A 23,997-nucleotide genomic window follows, 5' to 3' on the forward strand; every position below is an offset into this window, starting at 1 on the left:
ACAGACAACGGCAGCCGTCCTCCTGCCATGAGGTACGAGCCTCCACTAATTAGAACCCTAAAACAAAAAAGTCTTACCATAGGTCATTAACATAAAATGATTTGTTTTTTTCAACTTATTCATATAAGAACCTGATTACCTTACCTAAAATGCACAATGTATATTATTAAACTGTGAATAAAGAGTATATAATGAGTAATAAGACCATACCTTTCTGTTGACAGTATGTGTATCAGCTTTAATAGAAATTCACTGAACATCTGGGGGCTGGTAGAGGAGAGATGGACTTGTAGTCGTGTCAGGAACTCCTGCATTGCCTGAGTAGCAGTGGGGCCAACCTGAACCAAAATACCAATGTATTACATCACTGTACAACACAGTAATACCGTTACACGTATATCGATCACCATGAAAACACTACTCAATGGATGTTGGATGTACCCTGAATGAATTTGTCTTTGAGTCATTCTAATAACTATATTACTGCTGCAGAATCAGGTGAACCCAATACTAAGCGAACACGAAGTAATTGTATACCTGTATGCAAGCACAACCTTATAAGCAGATACAAATCAGGTAAATGAAACCAAAGTGTTATGAGGGAGATGTACTAAGCCTAGGAAAGTTATAATGTAGAGAGAAACTACCAATCAGCTCCTATTACTGTACACAAACAGCCGGGAAATAGTTACAAACTAGCTTGTACTTTATTACTCTCTAAGGATTAGCGCACTCCCCCCCTATGTCACAGAGTTAACTACACTATTGAAATAAAAGGTATGTATAAATTGTATGACATCATCCAAACTTCATGCAAGGGTACTCCATTTACAATAGGTCTGTGTATATGGTGTTAACTTTAAATGGTGTGTAATAGATACACCAATGAGTAATAAATACTCTGCCTAAAATCATGTACAACTCCAAGCAGGGTTTACCTGATGAAATGTCGTGACCTACAGGAGAGATACCCCACTAATCCATCTATTTGTGGTCTTGTATTAATCCTGCTACGCTGCAGCGCAAAGTTAGTGGATAAAAGAAACAAATCAAGTCACCAGTTAAGAGGCGGACTAGAGTATCTATCCACAGGGTCCAGAAATATGTTCTTCTAAGTGTTAGTCAAAGTCTCCAAAGACCACTCTCCAACAGTGAGTTAGTCAAAAAAGCATTTGTAGGAGTGACCATAATAGCAGGTTACCAACAGTCATGCCACCAATACACGGAGCGTTTTAAGCTGCCGATGCGATGCGCACTCCCGAGCACATACAGTCCAAAAAGTATGTGCTGCAGGTACTTTTTGAATTAGGTTGCATCGCATCTAGTGTTCACTTTTTTTTTTTTTTTTTTTGAGGCAGTGCACTTTTTTTCAAATCAGGAGGGCACATTTTATGTTAGAAATTGACATTAGAAACAAAAATCAATATATAGATAAGAACACAAGCATCTAGTTAAATAGAGACACATGCATTTTGAACCAGATGCAACACGAGAAGAGCAACCATACAAATCTTAAAAGGAAAAAAGAAACCACATCCAGAATACAGTAGCAACGTAAGCCCATCCCATTCCATCACACTGTGTGGAACATTTCCCCCTTGCAGAAGTATTTACTAAACACTGACTCTCAAATGATGTGCTGAGATACTATAACATGAACAATATATTGTAGATGACGATATTTTTCACTTTTAGAAACGACTAAAGCAAATTGAGGGGAAACCAAAAGCTTCCACTGCTAAAATGTGATAGCACCTTCACAGTTTTTAGTAGAGGCACATTACCTGGGGGCTGTGCTGGTTGGTCCCATGGGGGTTTGTTCCTGAGAGGAATTTCACAAGGACATGAAGGAGATTTGTGTCGGATACCAGCAGTTGGGCAGTGTTTTCCTGAGCTCCAATAGTGTTGGTAGGTCCAGCTGTAATATAAAAGCAGTAAACACAATTAAATACCTATATCTATCATGTATTTATTAGTTATTTATTAACCGTTTCTAATATAGTGCATACATATTCCGCAGCGCTTAACAGAGAATATTTTAACATTCACATCAGTCCCAGCCCCAGAGGAGCTTACAATCTATATTCCCTACCACATGTACACGCACGCACACACACACACACACACACACACACACACACACACACATTCATTCTAGGGTTAATTTGGTTAGGAGCCAAATAAACTACCAGTATATTTTTGGATTGTGGGAGGAAACCCACGCACGTATGGGGAGAATATACAAACTCTGCACAGATATAGCCATGGTGGGAATGGAACCCATGACCTCAGCGCTGTGCAGCAGTAATGCTAACCATTACACCATCCGTACTGCCCCAATGTATGTTCTTTTTATCTTACAAATTACAAAAATCACACTTTTCTTTCATTTTGTACACTGTGGGGCAGATGTATTAAGCCTTAACAAGAGATAAGTGCAAGGGTGATAAGGAAAGATAAACGTCCAGCCAATCAGCTCCTTACTGACTTTTTTCAAACACAGCCTGTAACATGGCAGTTGGCAGGTGATGGGCTGGGCATTTATCTCTCCTTATCACCCTTGCATTTATCTCTTGTTAAGGCTTAATACATCTGCCCCATTTTTTTACGTTTTGAACTATGACCAAAACATTTGGAATAGAAGCAAACGGGTGTTAAATTAAGGGACTAAACTAAGTATTTCATGGCAAACCCAGAACTGTTCCAGAGCGCCAGTGCTAGACAAGGTGAGTCATAGTCGGCAAACTACAGAAGAGAAGTGTAAACTGGATGCACTCTGTGACTGGCTATCAGCCTTGCTATATAAAACTGTGCAACAACCTTCTCTGAGGTGAATGATTGATCATCTGAACATGCACGGTACAGAAATGTTGTTAATAGAGTGCCTTGCCTGTACCCAAATCAACTGAGAGCAGCAATACCAGTAGCATTAAGCCCCATATTTTTTCGAATAATCAATAACCAAAGATGCTGATATTGGTGTCATTGGAGAGGGGAGCAAGAGCCATGCTGAAGCAGTGATTAACGAGGTCCTCCCTCATCTGTACATGCAGGATGAGGGATGGCTTAGTTAACGATGCACGGGAGCTCACATAGTTCACAATACTGTGTTTACACACTAGATAGGATAGCAAAATAGATTGTTTAGAAGGGCCCCATGAGCTATATCTCACTATAACCTCAAGTGTGTATGGGGCTTTACCTATGGACTTGGTAGGCCTAAGGGAAGTTGCTTGCTTTTAATTTATACCCTAAAAAGGGTCTTAATGGTTTCAGCTGTATGCAGAAACCGTGCTGCATGGAAGCCAAGGTAAGGAAAATACATACTCTGTATAAGTTACGCATTACGGAACAGATGGGCAGAAAAAGTGAAAATTTTATTGACATGAAAATAAAATCAAGACATACACAGTATGATGATCACTTACCATTCAGTTGCATGTTTGTCATGAGAGTGAGGCTATGAAGCACAAGGCACCATGTCCGAAGCAAAGTATTTGGATGCCAGGCCAGGACTGTTAAAAAGCTTGTTATAGAAGCTAAAATAAACAAAAAATATAAAACGAACAAGTTATTTATGTTCAGGCATAAAAAAAAGTAGCCATAAAGTCTGACAGCTAACCAGTAAGGGCTTGTGCAGACTCCACACTTACTAAGCATAAACTATACAGTGAAGAACGCGTCAATAATTCTAAGTGATAAGGATCTGATTCTGAGACCGCCGCAGACACATGTGCCTTATGGTGCCCAAACACTTATGTGATCGGATGGTGCAAATAGTTCCCCTTTTCCAGCACCAGATGTTGCATGCTATCTAGGATGGCACATCGGGTGCTAGAAGAGGACAGTCGTTGGAGTAGCGTATCACTTTGAAGGAGCGCTTGTAGGCCGCAGGGGTCATCGCAACGACAGAAGTTGAAAAAACTTCTTAAAAACTTTTTCAAACACGGGGCGGCCCGCTGATCGGCTGAGAGAGCTCAGCCAGAGGGTCGCCCAGTCTTTTGAACTTTTTTTTATTCTGCCGCCGCCACTGATAAGACGCCCGCTAGCGCTCCTTCACAGTACTACGCAACTCTAACACACGCTGCCTGCACTCCCTCCGGCCCTCTATCCCCAAACAGCCGCCACCTAAAAGCCCTGAGCCTGTACTGTGTCTTCTGTGAGCCATAACAATCAGGACATCAGGATGCATGCGCAGACTCAAAAAATCGCCACTGTGTCCACCTCAAGATAATTAATGTGACACCCTGCAACAGATTTGTATTTATTTTCCTCTTCAAATTAGTGACCCACCATTAATGACTACTCCTACTGATGATACTTGGCAAATAGACACTTTCAATCAACCAAAGTGCTGCTGCATTTAGTGGTCATAGAATTACAATTAGGCTCTTTCACTCCTATTTGTAGCAGACATGTTAGCCATGTGTGACCCTCTCCACTGTCACCAGCATTTGTTCTGTCCCTCACTGAGTAATCCCATCAGTCCTGAAAGAAAGGTATATTTACAATAGGGAGCACTAAGCCTATTTATTTGATATTTTCTACCTAGGCAGCTATTAACCAAGCAAAGAAAGTTCCAACAGCCACCTCTCAAGAAAAAGAACAATAAAGGATGTCCAAGATGACATGGTCAATTTGATCCAGTTCAGCTTGACACAAGGCTTAGAACTACTACCCATGATGCCAATGGTGATCTCGTCCAGAATGTGTACAGGATTAATAAAGTGCACAAACTACAAGATGAGGTTATTAAAACCAGAACTTGCTTATGCTCAATAACCAAATATGAGACATGCCGGTCATATCTAAAGTATCACATTAGAATTATGTTATGTATACACACAGATGAGTGCATCTTCGTTTCGTTGAACAATAAAATAAAAACAATTTTACCTTGGTTTAAAGCGATCACTGGTACTCTAATAGCATTGTATAAGAACAGGTCGCCAACATTCTCTTTACACCCATTCCAACTAGAATTCAGGCTCAATGTGAGCCATAATTGTAGAAGAGACTCAAGCTGCCACAAAAACAAATAAAAATTAGTGTATGGAACATCAAGCTTTTGTACATTACGTGTTTATACTGTAACGGATATGAGCAGATATTAACATTTACCATAATAACCCATTACGTTATGCACAGGACTTAATAAAGAAACACACCTGTCAGATTAGCGTAATGATACTTTCATTTGATATAAATAAGAAAAATAATGGATTCTAGGTTATTTAATTAATTACTGCAGAAATGGGTGGTCATTGTAATATATAAAGGCAAATGGTAACCTACAAAGAAAGTATAGCATGTAATGACCTACCTGAACGTGATGCACTTGCAGCATGGAAAATAGCTTGTTAAAACAAGCACTTAGCATGGGAATGGAAGACGACTGAACAATTAGTTGATTCGACTGACTGGATGCATAAAGTCCCCGTAATAGAGAGTCATCTGTTCCGCTTGAAGGCTGTGATACTTGGGAACAAGAAGCTAAACTGACTTTTTATGTCCAAATACACACTAAACAGCAATTCGCAACAATTCGTAAAATATACCGTATGGGCAGATTGAGACACATTTTCCACAAGGGGTCGGAAACAGAGTTGTATAGTACATGTAAGCTTGGTTAAAAGGGTAGCACAATCCCAAATATGTGCCTGTTCGGAGGGGAATTGTGGGTTTTTAATTCCTTTTGCATACAAATTCCTGTTGTCTAATGCCCCTTTCCCACTGCAGGCTTTACACGGTAAAATGCCGTTTTTTTTGCCTTTTTAAACGGCTAGAGCTGCAGTGGGAAAGCCCCAGGTTGCTTTACCCGGGTAACAAATACCGGTATTTGTTAACCGGGTAAAAAGCAGTGTTTTACCCATGTAAGAGCCGTTTTTTTGGCAATGGGAAAGGGTTTTAAACGGTATTTAGAAATAATAATAAAGGTTAAGAACATGATTGGTGCATGTGATGTTTCTAATGACAGGCAAGGTTTACTAGAGAGTTTAAACGTGTTGCTTTGTGGTTTACACGGGTAAGTGTGAATGGGACATTTACTGCTTTTAAACGGTAATTTACCGTTTAAAAGCTGCAGTGGGAAAGGGTCTTTGTGGCTCTTACCCGGGTAAAGACCCATTTAAAAAAAACGGGTCTTTACCCGGGTAGGCAGTGGGAAAGCAGCATAAAAGAGTATCTTGTGTAAAAAGCCAGCACAGTGAGCCTAACCAAATATTTTCCCCAAGCCACATATTGCACTTTATATCAAATTTGCATTATAAAAAAAAAACAGTATTTTTAATGTATGTACTTTATGTTAGGGTTAAGCCGTCTGTCAGTGACTTCTTAAAATGTACAGTTGTACCTCTATTTTACTTACATGTAGGAGATGAATTGGTCAGCGCTTGCAGGATGGAATCAGCCTCAAGTGTGGACATCATCTTTAACATTAATTCTGCTTGTTGCTCAAGGCCAACTTCTAAACGAGCATCTAGAGCTGGGTATAAAAAAAAAAAAACAAGGAATATCGTTTAGCCTAATAAATGACACAAGTTAACATAAACTAGTCTAACTGTATACTAAGCAATGTCGAAGCCAAAATACAGCCTTTTTTGCTAAGAATTACAAAGAGATTTCAACCGATTCTTTTTTCCTTGCGAAAAAGCATTTTGTCTGACATTTCTAATGAATAAAGGAGTCCAGATCTAAGACACTCAGAATGATATAACTACTACAGATGTGCAGTTAAATTCGAGAAATCAGAATCTACCGGAATATTTGGATTGGAACCAAAACCTGGTCGGGAGATCCCAGTGATCCCACCACAACCAAATTCTGGTTTAAATCAGTGATCGCAAATAAGCATCATTATTGAACAGCAGGGACTAATTTTTTAAATATGGTTGCGTGTCTGAATATTGATACAATTGGATGTTCTATCTTTCTGAAAGTGTGAAATGGGCCACCTGAAGGAAGACTGAAGTGAGATCTGTAAAAGGTCCTCTCAGGACTTAATCGCTTGTGGATCACTCATCTGGGTTAACATTGGTATTGAGGAGTGGTGCTCCTGAGTGAGGACTAAGCTGCAGTCCATGTGCCAGACGTGGCTTGATATCATTTTTGAACATACATAAAGTCTCAATTTGACATGCTCCTTCTTTCTAACAACCACCAAGTAGGCAGGATATCAATAGATATTTAACTTTCCAGGGAAACCATCTACAGCTGGGGTAGTCAACCCTAGTCCTCGAGAGCTACCAACAAGTGCATGTTTTGCAGATCTCCTCACAGAATCACAAGTGAGCTAATTAGCTCCATCTGTGTATCTTTTAAAATGTGTCAGTGATTAATGAGTGCAGCTGTGCAGCAGCTAGGTTGTCTGGAAAATGTGAACTGTTGGTAGCTCTCGAGGGCTAGAGTTGGCTACCACTGATCTACAGGATATAAACACTGGCTGTGGTGGCAGAAGATGTAATGCTAAACAGTATGAACAAGGTCCAGGCAGATTCAAGCACTCAAAGAAACCTAAGCTGGTAAAATAGAAAGGAGCTCCTTTTCTTTCCACAGGGCACATAGGAATTACTGGGTATAGGCTGTGCAGAAGTATTGTGCACCAAACAGTTAAAGCTTTGACTACCTGGCACATTCTAGGTTTCTTCTCCACTATAACACCCCACCTGTGCCAGCCGAAGACTGGAACTTTTTAAACTGGGCCCAGTACCAGTGGACACAGCAATAGCGAGCAGGTCCTTGACTTTGGCCAGATCCTCTGCAGCACACTTGCAGGGAGCTGCATTGTGGCAGTTTTAATCTCTGGTGCAGTGTACCACCACCACCACCACCAGACATCCGGGTGGCACACACCCCAGTTAGACCAGCAGGGCACAGGTATCTGGTAAAAAGAAGGAAGCCATTGCCCTGTGGCTCCATGTCAGTAGGGGAAGGTAATCTCTCATGATTAGTTTCACCCCCAGCCTATAGCACAATCCCTCTGACAGGCTTCCTGTCACTGTGCTACTCATCCTTTCCCCTCCCACATAGAGAAGCTGACTGGCAATGTCATCTCACATCCAGCTGCAGAAGTCCTACTCTCTGAAGACTAGCTGCAGTCAGGTCAATAAATATTGGGACATCAACACAATTCTCATATTTTGAGCTCTATACACCACCACAATGGATTTGTAAGGAACCAAACTGCAGACTTTAAGCTTTAATTTGAGGGTATTTACATCCAAATCAGGTAAACTGTGTAGGAATTTCAACAGTTTATTTATGTGCCTTCCACTTTTTAAGGAATATGCTGCGCTATATAAGAAACATTTATATTTATTAACAAAGAGTGAATATAGAGTGTTCACCACAAGCAGGAATATCAGATTAGAGTCTGCCAAACATCTAAAAAGTCTTTACAGTTCTGGAACAACATCCTATGGACAGATGAGACAAAGATCAACTTCTACCAGAGTGATGGGAAGAGAAGAGTATGGAGAAGAAAAGGAACTGCTCATGATCCAAAACATACCACCTCATCAGCATGGTGGTGGTAGTGTCATGGCGTGGGCATGCATGACTGCCAATGGAACTGGTCCCCTTGTATTTATTGAAATGTGACTGCTGACAAAAGCAGCAGGATGAATTCTTAAGTGATTCAGGCAATATTATCTGCTCATATTCAGTCAAATGCTTCAGAACTCATAGGACGGCGCTTCACAATGCAGAAGGACAATGACGTGACGCATACTGCAAAAGCAACCAAAGAGTTTAAGACAAATAAGTGGAATGTTATGCAATGGCCAAATCAATCACTTGACCTGAATCAGATTGGAGCAAGCATTTCACTTGATGAAGACAAAACTGAAGGGAAAATGCCTTAAGAACAAGCAGGAACCAAAAAAGACATTTGCAGTCGAGGCCTGGCAGAGCACCACCAGGGATGAAACACCACAGCATCTGTTGATGTCTAGATGTTCCAGATTTCAAGCTGTAATTGACTGCAAAGGATTTGCAACAAAGTATTAAAAAGTGAAAGTTTGATTTAAGAATGTTTCCCATTACTTTTGGTCCCTTAAAAAGTGGGAGGCACATATAAAAACCATTGTAATTCCTACACAGTTCACTGATTTGGATGTAAATAACATCAAATTAAAGCTGAAAGTCTACATTTAAACCACATCTTGTTTTGTTTCAATTCCATTGTTGTGGTGTATAGAGCTCAAAATATGAGAATTGTGTCGATATCCCAATATTTATGGACCCGACTGTATTTCTCTGTATACCTTTATATTTATATTTAGTGTGCACCTGCAAACTCCTCTTCCTGCTTCCTGCACTACAGGTCTCGGCAGGTAGCACCTCATATGTCCAGGGTGTGCAGTTTAGGGCCACTCTTGATATGTACCTTTCTCTTAGGTCAGGTTATACAGTTAAGCACCTTCCAGCCAACTGGGCTATTTTTATTTTATTTATTTTGCATTAAATGTGACACTGTGCTACTCTTCTGAGTATTTTCTTCTTGCTCTGCCTGTCCTACAACTGCTAAATCTTTCTGCAGTCTCTATCCTTTTGTGCAGACAGGAGATCATTGTGTGTCTCTCCTCCCCACCCCCCCCCCTCATCTTCTACACCCCACGTATTACTCAGTTTTTGCAGCCTACATTCATTGTAATATCGACCTGATTGTGCACTTGCTACTTTAACCTAGTGTGTGGGGATTGTCTATAGAGGTGGGACCTCCTGTGCTTGCGCACAAGCAGAACTTGTTCCGCTGATCTTTCACCGCAGGATCCGGTCCAGGATAGTCTCTGCATCCAGTGCTGCACAGATACATCCAAGAGACAGTTTGGGCTTCCTCCATAACAGGTAATGTCACAGTTGTTATCATCTGGCAACACTCGTACTACAGTAGCCCAGCTTGTTGTGGTTATGTACTCTACACTGCCCCCCCTCCCTCCCCCTCCCCTTTGGAATCACCCTGGATGAGTTCCTTCTAGCAGACAGTACAGGGTTAAGCACAGGTGTCCTCCTCGTTCAAGAATGCAAACCATCCAGACTGTAAAACTCTGCCCCCCCAGTCTGATTATGCAGACGAGGAGCTATCCTCTGTCCATGAGGACACATTCTCAGGTAAAGGCTGGGGCCTTAAAATGTTTAATTGATCCTTTCTGGCACTAGAACCAGGTGGTTTCATGGCATCCTTGGACATCATGGATGCCAATTGTCGTATTTTCCTATTCGGCCCAGGCCCTTGTCAAAGTGGTCTCATGCACACAAGCACTATTTTTAAAGAAAATAAAGAGATACTGAACAGTACATATAGCAGAATAAGCTCACCTTGGGACACTGACACTGTCACAGTTTGGGCACCATTTTTTTCTGTAGTAGCTGCTGGTTTTGCTACAGGAATCCCAACACCTCCGATATAAGGGTTGTAATTATAGGTGCCATAGTCTGCACCCCAGTAATCATACCATGTGCTGCTGATAGGCTTTTGGAGTAAAAAACAAAACAAGCACTCAATAAATGCAATCAAATTGCTCAAAAACAAACAAATTAACCAGTGTCCCTACCATGGCAGTATGTTTAGGGGAACCAAAACAATGATATTGTGATTAAAGTTACTATTAGACAGGTGCATGCCCACCTATCTTTCTCCCATTCCCTATAGATCAGTGGTTCTCAACCTCGGTCCTCAGGACCCCCCAACAGTTGACATTTTTCCAGGTCACGCAGCAGGTGCACTCATTCACGGACACATTTTAAAAGATCCACAGGTGAGGCTAATCTCTTCACTTGTGATTCTGTGTGGAGACCTGGAAAATGTGAACTGTTGGGGGGTCTCAACCACTAGATTGTAAATTTGGAGTAAGGCCCTCTTCTCTCGCACTTCAATCTCCTACTTGGTGACAGTCTATACTGCATATCTTCACACTCATCTGTTCCCACGGCAACCTGCCCCATGTAAAATGGAGATTACGCCTCTGCTTGCCTACAACGCAGCTATTTTTCTGTACTAAAGTTGTGCTGCTAATGGATACACGTGCTCTGTTTTAGTTCCTCAGTTACTATTTTATGTAGTTCTGCGTAATCTGTATTGTGCTAATATGTGCTCTATGTACGGACCTGGGAATCACTTGTGGCTCCATAAAAATAAAATGTAATAATATTACATGCAATGCAGTCTAATATCGAAATTAAAGCAGATACATCTTGCCAATATTATTATAGGGAGTCCCTTGCTGAGGAACTATTTGAGAGGGCTTTCCAAACACATTAACAATAATAAAGTATAGAAATAGAGTTACTACCTTATAAAAAAAAAAAAAAAAAACACACACGTAGCGCCATCCCCTGCCCCGCCGCCATCTGTATGCCGGAAGGGTGCGCGCGCGTCCCCTTCCGACGGTGCTGCCCTCGGTCGCCCGGTGCCCACACCGGGCGACCGCACCCCCCTACAGTGGCCAGAGGTCCCCCCCAGCCCCCTCGAGCGGGAGGCGGACAGTATTGCGTCCGCCTCGCCGCCCGGATACTGAGACGCGAGTGCGTGGGGGACGCACGCGCGTCTCAGTCAGATAGAGGCGCCGTGTTGCTGGCGAACCGCCAGCAGCGTGCTGCTGGCGGATCGCCAGCAACAATAAGGCCCGATACATCTGTATCAGACGTAGAGCCCGGCACTCCTGTGCCCACAGGAAATGGCAAATGTAGGCTGCCCGGGTGCCTGGCCTGGGGGCTGGGGTACTTCCCAAATATAGAGAGGTAGAACAGAGAGCGTCACTCCGGGACTTGTAAGGTGGCAAAGACAGCTTTAATGGCGTTTTGTCAACGCGTTTCGGGAATACCCGTCGTCCAGACAATTACCATAACAAGTAAAAACAGTGTGTTATATACATACCATGTTATATACGCTTCTCCGGCGGTGGAACGCACACCCCCGGCCACTGGTGTGCATTCCACCGCCGGAGAAGCGTCACTTCCGGGCTCCAACCCGGAAGTTGGAGCGAGGACCGGAACGGAGGACCGCCAGATGGAGGGGGAGCATCAACATGCTGGAATGTATATAACACACTGTTTTTACTTGTTATGGTAATTGTCCTGACGATGGGTATTCCCGAAAAGCGTTGACAAAACGCCATTAAAGCTGTCTTTGCCACCTTACAAGTCTCGGAGTGACGCTCTCTGTTCTACCTCTCTCTCTAATATATATATATATATATATATGTGTGGTCACAGGCCACCGCACCCCACCCTGGGATGTGGGTGCTGTTTTCACCCCATTCCTAGGAATGGCGAGTGTGTTGGTACATATATATATATATATATATATATATATATATATATATATATATATATATATATATATATATATATATATATATATATATATATATATATATATATATATATATATATATATAAAAAATGGAGGGGAAACTATAAATGAACACACAAGGAAAGCACTCACTCAAGAGCGCACTCTGATCTTCCCTTTGATTGATAGATATATATATATATATATATATATATATATATATATATATATATATAAATAAAATCTAAATTGTTGTGAACATTAAATATTACATTGAGTGTCTAGTCAGATTAACTTAAACACGCTGTATATATAATGTGGTACATATCCAAATTATGAATAATTCAAGTAGAAACCATTAATAAACTAATACTGTCCATTGCTGTAGACCAAAAACAACAAATCCGTGAAGTACAGTTTAAAAAACAGTTGAGCTGATTGGGAACTTCATGCCTCATTGTTACCCTAACCGTGGGCAATATTTCTACAAATGAATCTACAGATGTCACTTTGCAATGCATCTCCTGGGTAACCAATACACAATAAAAAAACATGGCATCAATTTACCATTAAAGCTTATAGAACAGCAGCAAGTTGAGGGGAATATAATGGATGAAAGAAAAAAAACATTTGTATTCTCTAACTATATAAATATGACAACAAATTAAATAGGTCTCCTGAAATTAAAATGTAATATATGCATTCAAATTACTATTTGTAATATCATGGGCATCACATTTCTCCCCATGGAACTGAGGGGCAGATTTATTAAGCTCAGTAAAGTGATGAAGTGTCTGTTTTTTATCATTGGCCAATCAGATCCTAACTGTGAAGTTACAGGCTTGGTTTGAAAAATGACAGGGAGGAGCTGATTGGTCGGTGATAAAAACCAGACACTTTATCACTTCACCGAGCTTAATACATCTACTTCTGAATGCAATATTCTATTGAACTGTAAGCAATTTTCTAGATATCAATGAGTTAACTAAATGGACAAGATTGCACAACCTCCATAGTCGTATGAGAGTGTAAGAAAATAAAATTGGCATAATGTTACCACGCGCCTTACCTTGAAAACTTTAGCTGCGAGAGGATCTTTTTCCAAATCAATATCTAAAGGATCAATATCAATTTCCATCAGGTCTTGCAGTAATTCAAGGTCAATTTCTTTATCTTTATCCAAAGATGATAGAGGAGGACCACCTTTGGGTGATTAAAACAGCTTTAATACTGCCAAGTAGTGAGGTCTGCACCTAAACACTTGGACCATGAGGGTGATTACTGGGCAATTTTAAGGCTGTACTTTTAAGCTTTCCTCATACGTGCGTGTATGTGTGTATATATATATATATATATATATATATATATATATATATATATATATATATATATATATATATATATATATATATATATATATATATATATATATATATATATATATATCTCATTATATATGTCATTAATACAATGTGATCATCCTTTTTATGTTAAACTACTGAACATCTAACAATAGCCTCTGCATTCTTAACAAATATGATACTATGCCAATATTGTCAGTCAATTTCCATGCTGCTATAAGTTGATAAAAACAAAGTGATAATAGATTTAGCTTTTATATATTTCGATTTCTCTAATCTAAATGAATCCAAATTACAGAAAGAAAATGACAGAAAATGTTGGAGTACCTCCTTAAAACTCAAACATACAGGAAACAAAGACATTAAAAAACTAATTGCAGAGGACAATTTAAAGACTGTGAAACAAACTCCCTCATTTGAGTGTGGATTAGGTCACAGATAATGTCTTCAGTAAACAGCTAATAGGTCGACAGAAAAAGGTTGGCAGATGGTTATTATTACGTTATCCAATTAGAGGCCCTTCTAAATATGGACATCGCGGTCAGGTAAAAATTCATGGGGTCAGCGGTTGCTTATCAGGAATTATGCTTTGCATGCCTAAGGCACACGAACAGAAGGTATCAGGGAAAAACGGGTGCCGGCACTGGGGCTAAAAGGATAGCTGCGGTGAACCCGTAAAGCAGCATTGATATACCGCTGCTAATAGGATACCCACAAATGGACAGTCTTAGAAGTTGTGACTCATTCCCCCGTAATATTCTTCTATACAATAGATGAGTTTTCCTGTTACATTGCCCATATTGTTTACCTGTGATATCAGGGGTTAAAGGCTCATCCACAGTCTCAACCAAGGGGATGACAGATGACTGCGGCAGAGAGTCATCAGAGTCCCCAGCTGAAGCACCAGCCTCATCTCCCATGGCACCATCATCCAGGGCTTCAGCTGCTGTAGGGGCTAACAGCTCGCCTGTGAGACAAAGGAAGACCCTAAAGCTTTATTACACATTGACACTCAAGGTCAATAAAATCCATTACGAACACACTTTAACACTTCCTACAGAGAATTTCTGTGTTTTTGCCTTATTAGACTTTATATCTATCTAAAGCTGTGTACACACTGTGTAATAACGCTGGCATCATGGTTGCTGAGTGACCATACTGCCAGCGATTTGTTTGTGCTGCAGCGATAAATCGCCTGATGTGCGCTCCTGTGTTCAGCCACCTTCAGCTGTTTCCCTCTGCAATTCCCCCGCAGAGTCTCCTGTTCATCAGCGACCATCTCTGTTCACTGATGAAAAGGAGACATTGAGCAAGATATTGCTCAGCAATATATTGCATCTTGTGTACACAGCTTTAAAGTTCATGACTATACACCATAAATGGTTATAAATCCAGGGGACCAAAGTTTGAAAGATCCTGCTAGAACTGATCTACTGTACCTGCTAAGATGTCCTGGAGCATGCAGGTGAGAGAGTACTGTGCCCAGGCTCCGCCCCAAGAAATGTCTCCTCTATTGAAGTCTGTCCCAACCAAAAGCAGCAGGAGCCTTTCCAACTGCTGCTCATTCACAACTTCACATAAGTGTATAGTTGGGCGAGTAGCATTTGCTATCCTGGCAAGAACCTAATCATTTGGAAGCAAAATTAGTACCAGTAAAATAGGTTTTACAATAGGTGGATACTTAAAAAATATATACATTCCAATCATTTACAAAAATAAAAACAAATATAAAATTCAATATTTTTCTAAAAAGTAATCAAACATTTTTTAACCTAAAAAATACGGGATCCATACATATAAGGTCACTTAATACTTTAATATATTTTATGTCTGAAACCTCAACCTAACTAAAATTGAAAATTTGGTGCTTAAAACAAAAATCGAACACTGGGTCATATACCCCCCATTTATTCTACACAACGGTGAATAAGATCTACTAAACAAGCACACTTTCAGAAATAATCTTGTTGGGCCATTTAACATAGGTTTTACAGAATTCTAGTTTACCCACAACAATGAAGATATAGCCTTCATCTATTAAACAGACAAATGTTTGGAACCTAAAAATGGGGATCAACAAACTGGAAACTTTGATGCCTTGTTGCAAACCAAAAATATCTGCAATAACTCATAATCAATAAACATGCACCACTTAATATATCATCTTCAGTTTAACCAATACCGTAAAACAACTTGGAAGAAAAAGGATAATTGGCTTCTATATAGAAAAAGGGTTTCACAAAGGTTCCATCGGGTGTTTGTGGTGGAGCTCACACCTTAGGGACTACAAGCAGCTGCACAGAAGAAAAGACTACTTTTTCTGAGGCACTCTTAGAAAAATATGCACATTTACTATATAAAACATAACTGTTAATAGGTACTTGTGTATTTTGGCGGCGCCCACGATGAGGATCGCGTCCATCGTGTGTGAAAAATCGGGTCCATCGCGTCGCGTCGTGTGCATTAACATGGCACACGACGCGACCGACGCGATGGATGCGATTTCTCCATAGGCTTCAATGTTAAAATATTTAAACATTGAAATCGTGTCGGTCGCGTCGGTCTTATAATGGCACAAGATAAGATGGACTTGATAAAGTCCATTTTACATGCAATAAAATGGGAAATGGGCCAATATGGCCCATTTCTCATTGTATATGTCCCCGTCATGTCCAAATATAACTGCCCCCCCATTGTGAGCGGCACCCCAGTATTGACGTCAACCCGAAGCGTGGCGAGCGCAGCGAGCCCGCGAGGGGCGGCGGTGCGCGTCCTCCGACCTTTTCATACCCCTACTATCCACGTCGGCGTGGAGTTGAGAATAGAATAGTGTGGCGAGCGCAGCGAGCCACCGTGCCCGAAGCGTGGCGAGCGCAGCGAGCCCCGCGAGGGGACGCGGACACCTGTGAAGCCCGCGTGGGGACGCGGATACCTGTGAAGGTATCCGCGTCCCCTCGCGGGGCTCGGTGGCTCGCCACACTATTCTATTCTCAGCTCCACGCCGACGTGGATAGTAGGGGTATGAAAAGGTCGTAGGACGCGTACCGCCGCCGCTCGCCACGCTTCGGGTTGGCGTCAATACTGGGGTGCCGCTGACAATGGGGGCCATTTATATTTGGACATGACGGGGCCATATACAATGAGAAATGGGCCATATTGGCCCATTTTCCATTGTTTTCTATGTTAGATGGACTTTATCAACTACATTTGATCTTGTGCCATTATAATGGCACAAGTCCGACGCGACCGACAGTATTTCAATGTTAAAAATATTTTAACATTGCAGCCTATGGAGAAATCGCATCGGTCGCGTCGTGTGCCTTAACTTTAAGGCACACGACGCGACGCGATGGACCCGATTTCTCCATCGGGTTCAATGTTAAAAATATTTTAACATTGAAGCCTATGGAGAAATCGCGTCCATCGCGTCACGTCGTGTGCCTTAAAGTTAAGGCACACGATGCCCGCGACGGGCGCCGCCAAAATACACAAGTACCTGTTAATATTTCAGCATAAAAAGATTACATAGGGCTGTGAAACATATAGAAGGTAAGTATTAAAACAGTAAATATATACACAATGTGTTGCAATTTCCTGCTTTATAAATATACTCCGTGCCCCTGAAGCTGAGAATGAACGATTAAAGAGGTAAATTCCTCTAGTTCACAGAATACTCCTGTAGCAACAGTAGCAGATTTGTATTAAGTACACTTTTTTTAAGTACATTTGTGAAACCCTTTTTCTATATAGCAGCCAATAATCATTTTCTTCCAAGTTGTTTTACAGTATTGGTTAAACTGAAGATGCAATATAAAGTCCTGCATGAATTTGCAAAACAAAACCCAGTGTTGAGGCGATAACCTTGTTCGGAATTGCAATAGCTATCTGTTGGACTACAAGCAGCTACAGCACACTGTTTGGGTCTAAATACCCTTGAAAATTGGACTGCTAAACAGGAGACAAAACCCTGTATATCCCAAAAACGAAACCATTTTGATATTATTACAGATATGCTGGAGACGCAATATGAAAAGCGCAACTTTGCCCACTCCTGTACGGTGTGTTCCATCCAAATCAAACAGCCTTAACAGGTACTAATATAAAGGTTTTCAAAGAAATTGAGAAAACATTTTTCAATCCAGCTCAGGATTAGTACAGGTTCTCATAAAAGTATTTTGAATATCTGTTTATAAGCATTAATAAACTGGAAAACCGTTTTTAGTCAAATGAAGGTCCCTTGTGTAGGTGGTTTAGAACCTAAAATTATTTATGGGCAAATCCAGTGCGAGTTGCTGCCATTGATAAAAATAGGTGGACAATCAGAAATACAACTGTCCAACTGCCCCATAACTGGCCGTAAAAATTACACATACCAATTAAATAAGTGCGGTCAGCGGGCGCACATAGAAGAAAACAAAAAACTCTATACAAGTGAGTTGGCAGCTAGTGATTGGCTGAGAGCTCTCAGCCAATCGCTGGCTGCCCATTTGTATGGGGTTATTTTTCTATATGCGGCCGCTGCCCACCCGCTTCCCCTATGCTGGCCAGCTTCGGTTCACCTATACTTCCCGGCTCCCTCCACCTTCTACGTGCGGCCGCCACCCGGCTTAGCGTTCCCGGCTCTCTGGTCACTGGTCCCTCTTCACCGCCCCTGCCCGCCTCCAGGCTGCACATAAGATTTACATATGCAGAAAATCTTATGTGCAGCCCATCCGACCTCCCGTCTCAATGCGAACGGGACTGCGCATCAGGTCGGAAGGGATGTTTTCACATGCGATGTAGCCCGATTTCATTGCCCGATCCATCCAAATTGGGTGAAATCGAGCCCAAAACGCATAGTGTATGGGGTCCTTAAGCCTGTGCTTGCTTTTCTCAGAGTGGTAACGGATTTGTATAGTTTAGACCGTCTAAAACAGGCTAAATGAGTGTATTGCACAATAGCTGTGCTTTAAGGAAGTCAAGATAATGCAAAAGCAATGAACTGGTACCTTGCAGACAAACAGGAGTAGATCAGCATGACAAGTGAAGTCCATAGATAAGAGGAAGAGAGCTAGTTTCTGCACAACAGAAATACAGCGCTCATGTGCCAATGTGAAAGGAAGAGGCTCAATTTCTGGGCTCTCTTTCGTTGTGGATACTTCTGTGTCCTGAGCAGATCTTGGCCACTCAGCAGTGCGGCGCAGACGTATCAAATCTTTAAAGTGCTGTTGATGGAATAAAAGTAACAGTGTCAAAACTTCTAAATATTTACTACACTTCCAAATAGCCAATCAGTAATAAGGATCACCATCATCAATTTCCCTTTTAAACATGTTATATGTCACCGAAACAAAAAAATAAATATATTGACTGGTAATTAGGTGGCATCTTTGAAAACACTCCACACATACATATTTCCCTTTTCCCCAGCTTGATGTACAGTACTTAAGTACATTGGGGTGTATTCAATGGTTTCTGCTCTCTGCTACAGCTCGCCCAGTCCGTATTCAAATGACCCCCTGAACACGCCATTTCTCCATCCCTAGGATTTTATATCAAGGGGGAAATGGCGTGTGCGGCAGCTAAAACTGTGAGGCTTGCAGCTAAATGCAGTGGGCTCCCTGCATTAACCGTTTGGGGGAAACCTTGCCATCCTCTAACAGCAAGGATTCCCGCGACACATTGAGTACGGTGAGCGGCCGTTTAACCCCCTTGCCGGCCGCATTGAATAAGGCCCATTAAGGGAATGAAAGTAAAAAAAGTTAGATATACTGTAACTTTTCAGTATTAGCCACAAAATGTGAAAGGGGGCTCTGAGAGAAAGCAGGATAACCCAGCAATCACCTACAGAAGCAGATTGCTAAACTGCATACCCAGCAGTAATCCACAGAAGCAGATTGCAAAAGAAGGCCTCACCTTAGAAGTGGCCTGTTTCAGTTTGGCTTGTTCCACCAGCAGCTTGTAAGAGGATCCTTTGTTGCTCTGTATTTTCTCCTTTTCAATTTGCTCTACTAAAGCCTTCTGTTTTGCCTTCAGTAGGTTGAGTTGCTAGAAGAAAAGTTAATTTATTAAATGAAATAAATAACTTGAGTCAGCTAACTATATTGCTTCCCGTGTGATTTGGCCACTTCTCACCCGATCCTTTGGAATCGGGTGAAAAATGGCCAAATTGCAGGAGGGTATGGACTGCTTAAGACTGCAGAGGAATGTACTATATCAGATAGGGTCATCTAATGACCATCCTTTACCAATTAATGATCTGATAGATGGCAAGCAAATGTTTTTAGGCCACATGTGCTAATTATCAAGCAAAATTGTAGAAACTGTCTGCGACTATACAAATAGTGCGGGATGGGATCGTTTGGTCTACAGTATTGTTGGTCGACAAGCATTACGTCTACACCATTAGGTCGACATGGGCCAATAGTTTAACAGTCAAAAAGGTCAACATGGGGTTTTTCATTGTGTTTTTTGACCCAAATGTTGACAGTAGACATGGACACAGTTTCAATTGCACCGCAACCCCTCACTATGCTTCGGGCACGGTGCCTCACTGCGCTCAGCACACTATTTTATTCTCCCATAATGCCCTAGTGGATGGTAGGGCATACAATACCGCCTGTCGGCAAATGTCGGCTCAAAAAAACAGATAAAAACCCTGTGTCGACATTTTGACTATCGACCTAATTCTTTTGTCTACCTAGACCCATGTCGACCTAACCGTGTCGACCAACATACTGTAGACCCAATGACTGTACCCTGATTGTGCGACCTGGATTAGCATAAAAACCTAATGCATCTCTGAAAAAAAAAAAAAAAAAAATGAACCATTCAGGATTTGTGGCATAGATTATATTACAGCTAAAACCACAGTGAGCAGTACAACTCTGTATACTTGTGAATCCCTATAGAGCAGGTGTTCCACACCATACAGATTACCTGTTTGTGGTGAACAAGCTGCTTCCTGATCTTCCTGGAGTACAGTCTATCCAAGCTACTGCTTCCTTTGGTTGACCTGTTCAGGCTGTGCGTGTGCAGGCTATTGTTTATAAAACTCCACTGGTTACCTGTGGAAAAAGTATTATTAGGGAAATGGGCAACATTCACTTCTTAATAGTTATTGGTCGAAAAAAATAAACAAATACAATTCTAATAAAAATGATCAATGAAACCAAATACAATTCGTGAAATGTAGCAGGAAACGGCCAGGTATAGCACCAACCCTTCCAGAAAAGAAACAGTATTAAGCGAGGATATTTAAAATGATTAAGTACTAACATTCTTTTAGCAAAATATTAAACATGCCAATAGCATATGTGAGATCTAAATACAGGTGTGGGACATCTACTATCAAATTACAAAAACCTGTATACTGAAGGTACTGTACTAGGATAGCCCTAGTACTAAGCTTGTGGATAAGAAATCCCACCCAGCAGCTTTGTTTAGTTTGTTAGTACTAACATACCTGACAAGAACCTCTCTCGCTCCTTGCCATTTAAAGGTTTTTTGGAGGCTGCAGCTTCATCTTCTACTGTAGCAACATAATCCAGTAAACGAGAAACCAACATGACGACCCAGCTAATCATAGGAATGTCCAAGACTCCTATAAGATTATTTACATAAGAATCTTCATTGAAGCAAGACCATTTTTAAATTTGACTATAAGAGAAACATAAAAAAAAAAACACAGGTATTCTACCTTCAACGCGTCTGTATATAGGGAGATGTGGTTGTAGAGGCGATAAAAGGCTGTCCAAGAGATTCAGTAAGCTTTCCAGTACTCCACTATTACTAAGCGATCTTTGGCCTATGCAAGAAAGTAGCATGAAGACTCTGCAAATAAAGTGCATTCAAATTAAAGCGATACATTGTTGTAGTACAAATATAAAAATTTGATGCCCAATAAAAGGTTTAATTATTGTAATGTTAATCTTACAGAGTTACAGAATGAATGTATTATTATAGCGAGTTAGATCAATTTAAAAGCCCAATGCATGCTAAGGGGTATCCTCAGTAAGGCTTTAGTGAAAGCAAACATGGAAAAAGGATCGGATTGTAATTATTAAATGTGCTAGCTTTGTAAAACCATGGTGCAATCAGACAACGTATAACTCAAATAAAGCCATAGAAGGTTACCAGACCAAACTTTTTTTAATGGTCTTTTTTTCTGAAAAACATTGGGCACAAGGATGCTGGAGTCAAGCAGGTCCATCTAGGAGTCTTGCTTTTTTTTTTTTAAGAATAAAGTTCAAAATCTGTCACTCTTCTGTTATACATGCCCTCACTGTAAGTAATACCAACAGAAGTCAGATGTAGCCAAGCTAGTCTGTCCTATGGCATGGCTACACGTGGTACGCCATGGGTGAAACTTAGACAAGCTGCAGCTAGTTGCAGTCTCCATGTATCTCTATAGACATGCACATACATACGTGCGTCATAGTTGTGGGTATGCCCTAGGTTTTGCCTCGCATAGGACACACATGGCAAAGTAGAGCATAGATACATCTGTACGGATGGTTTTATTTCTTACAATGCAGCACTGGTCTTTAATTACTAAAAGACGTAGTGCCCAGGATAGCAGGAGCAGAACCACTAATTCCAGTACCTCCTTCACTTGTCTAACTCATTTTAAGGTGCTGCCTCCAGACGGTCCTGGTCACAGTCCGTATATTCCGGTACAAACTGAAATAGCTTGTGGGGAAACCTTGTGGCAGGCATGTCCAAGCTACGGCCCTCCAGCTGTTGTGAAACTACAAGTTTTGCTATTAGGGAAAATGAAAACTATGGCAAGGCATGCTGGGATGTGTAGTTTCACAACAGCTGGAGGGCCACAGTTTGGACATGCCTTCCTTAGGGGGAAAAACAATTCCAGAGATTTTTGGTACTAGAAGTCCTTGGGCTTCATGAGGACTCATCGAAATAAGCCACAGTTTTGGGGCAAAGCCTAGTAATTTCAGGGCCTTGTTAAAAGGTGTCCTAAACATTCTAAAAAAGGATTCTAGTGTTGGCTTCAGCACATAACAAACATCACAGCACTGCGGTAATCCAATCCTGTGAGTGTTCAAACTCACAGGAGAAGTGGAAGAAATTGGCTTAAGATTCCACATACTATGACGAAGAATCAACTAGACCGGAAGAATTGAGAGGCTAAATACAGTTTGTGCAGCAAGTACTAAACCATTCAGGGCAGTGAAGAGTTTAAAAAATGCTATATAATATTAACAATGCAGTGAGAAGTAGTCTGAGCAGTGGTTGAAAACTAGGATTTCAACCTCAGTGGTCTTGGGCACATGAATGTTAGAGGACTTCGTCATCTTCACAATACCCCAAGCATCAAAGTCACCCCAAAATGCAAGATCCACCTTGGTCTCGCAAATAAATATAATGTAATAAAACATTTTTTTTTTCATATTTAAATATCTAAAGCCAGTCCAAATACATTTTTTATACAGAAACTCTTCAAGTACAATAAGCATTTGAGGAATCGTACCGATCCTGGGGAAAGATCAGGAGCTGTTCAGAGTTGTAGAGTTCTTGCAAAACATTTGAGAGAAACTGGCCCCACCACCTCTCAGCACCACACAGCTGTACCAGGAGAAGACCAGTATGCAGCCGAATCTTTGGAGTTCCACTTATACACAGATGTTTGAAAAGCTCTTCGCAGGCCTGAGCATGGAAAGTGTTCTGAAGCACTGCTGGCACAGAATGTCCTTTGGGGAAAATAGAAACAGCACTGATTCCAAACTTAAAAAAACCAAACACTAAGTCCATCAAATTCATGTTCTCTAATACCTTTTGGGTTAAAGACATTTACATAATAGATTTAGATTACAGATGTGCAGGTTCGGATTTACCAGAATCTCAAAACGGGTTCTTATTGGCTATCTGACTGTCACAAAGACAGCCGATAGCCAATAAGATCCGGGTAAATACGGACCTGAACATCTAATTTTGATTAATATACGAAGATTGTACTGATACACATACTGTACATACATACATACAAGTGCCTTGCAAAAGTATTCACCCCCTTGGCTTTCTTCCTGATTTTGTTACATTACAACCTGTAATTTAAATGTTTTTTAATCTGAATTTTATGTGATGATCTGCACAACATAGTTTAAGTTGGTGTATTGAAATGACAAAAAATAAAATAAAAAAATATATATATATATATATATATATATATATATATATATATATATATATATATATATATATATATATATATATATATATATATATATATATATATATATATATATATATATATATATATGTGTAGGAGAAAAAACCAGAAAGCGCACGATGTGATTATAAATGTAAAGAACACTTTTACTGTAGTAATATAGTCACATACATGTA

General features: G+C 40.8%; 1 protein-coding gene across 10 annotated transcripts in view; it reads right to left on the reverse strand.

The window, feature by feature from the left end:
* The window catches only part of BIRC6 (baculoviral IAP repeat containing 6), a 262,531-nt gene that overhangs the window by 147,404 nt on the left and 91,130 nt on the right, over positions 1-23,997 (reverse strand). For 9 of the 10 annotated variants that reach the window (XM_083176127.1, XM_083176119.1, XM_083176125.1 and 6 more), the window contains exons 30-45: positions 23,123-23,342; positions 21,332-21,465; positions 21,098-21,235; positions 20,572-20,699; positions 19,549-19,680; positions 18,642-18,857; positions 15,093-15,276; positions 14,462-14,620; positions 13,362-13,495; positions 10,318-10,471; positions 6,368-6,484; positions 5,324-5,478; positions 4,897-5,023; positions 3,429-3,539; positions 1,785-1,918; positions 211-338 (exon numbers count right to left, since the gene is read on the reverse strand). In XM_083176127.1, the coding sequence (XP_083032253.1) occupies positions 211-338; positions 1,785-1,918; positions 3,429-3,539; positions 4,897-5,023; positions 5,324-5,478; positions 6,368-6,484; positions 10,318-10,471; positions 13,362-13,495; positions 14,462-14,620; positions 15,093-15,276; positions 18,642-18,857; positions 19,549-19,680; positions 20,572-20,699; positions 21,098-21,235; positions 21,332-21,465; positions 23,123-23,342 (2,371 nt within the window). The remainder of the gene's footprint in view (positions 1-210; positions 339-1,784; positions 1,919-3,428; positions 3,540-4,896; positions 5,024-5,323; positions 5,479-6,367; positions 6,485-10,317; positions 10,472-13,361; positions 13,496-14,461; positions 14,621-15,092; positions 15,277-18,641; positions 18,858-19,548; positions 19,681-20,571; positions 20,700-21,097; positions 21,236-21,331; positions 21,466-23,122; positions 23,343-23,997) is intronic. The other variant, XM_083176122.1, reaches the window with a different exon arrangement.

The sequence above is a fragment of the Crinia signifera genome, chromosome 3 (genome assembly GCF_055691185.1).
Source record: "Crinia signifera chromosome 3, ASM5569118v1, whole genome shotgun sequence".
Taxonomy (NCBI): Eukaryota; Metazoa; Chordata; class Amphibia; order Anura; family Myobatrachidae; genus Crinia; species Crinia signifera.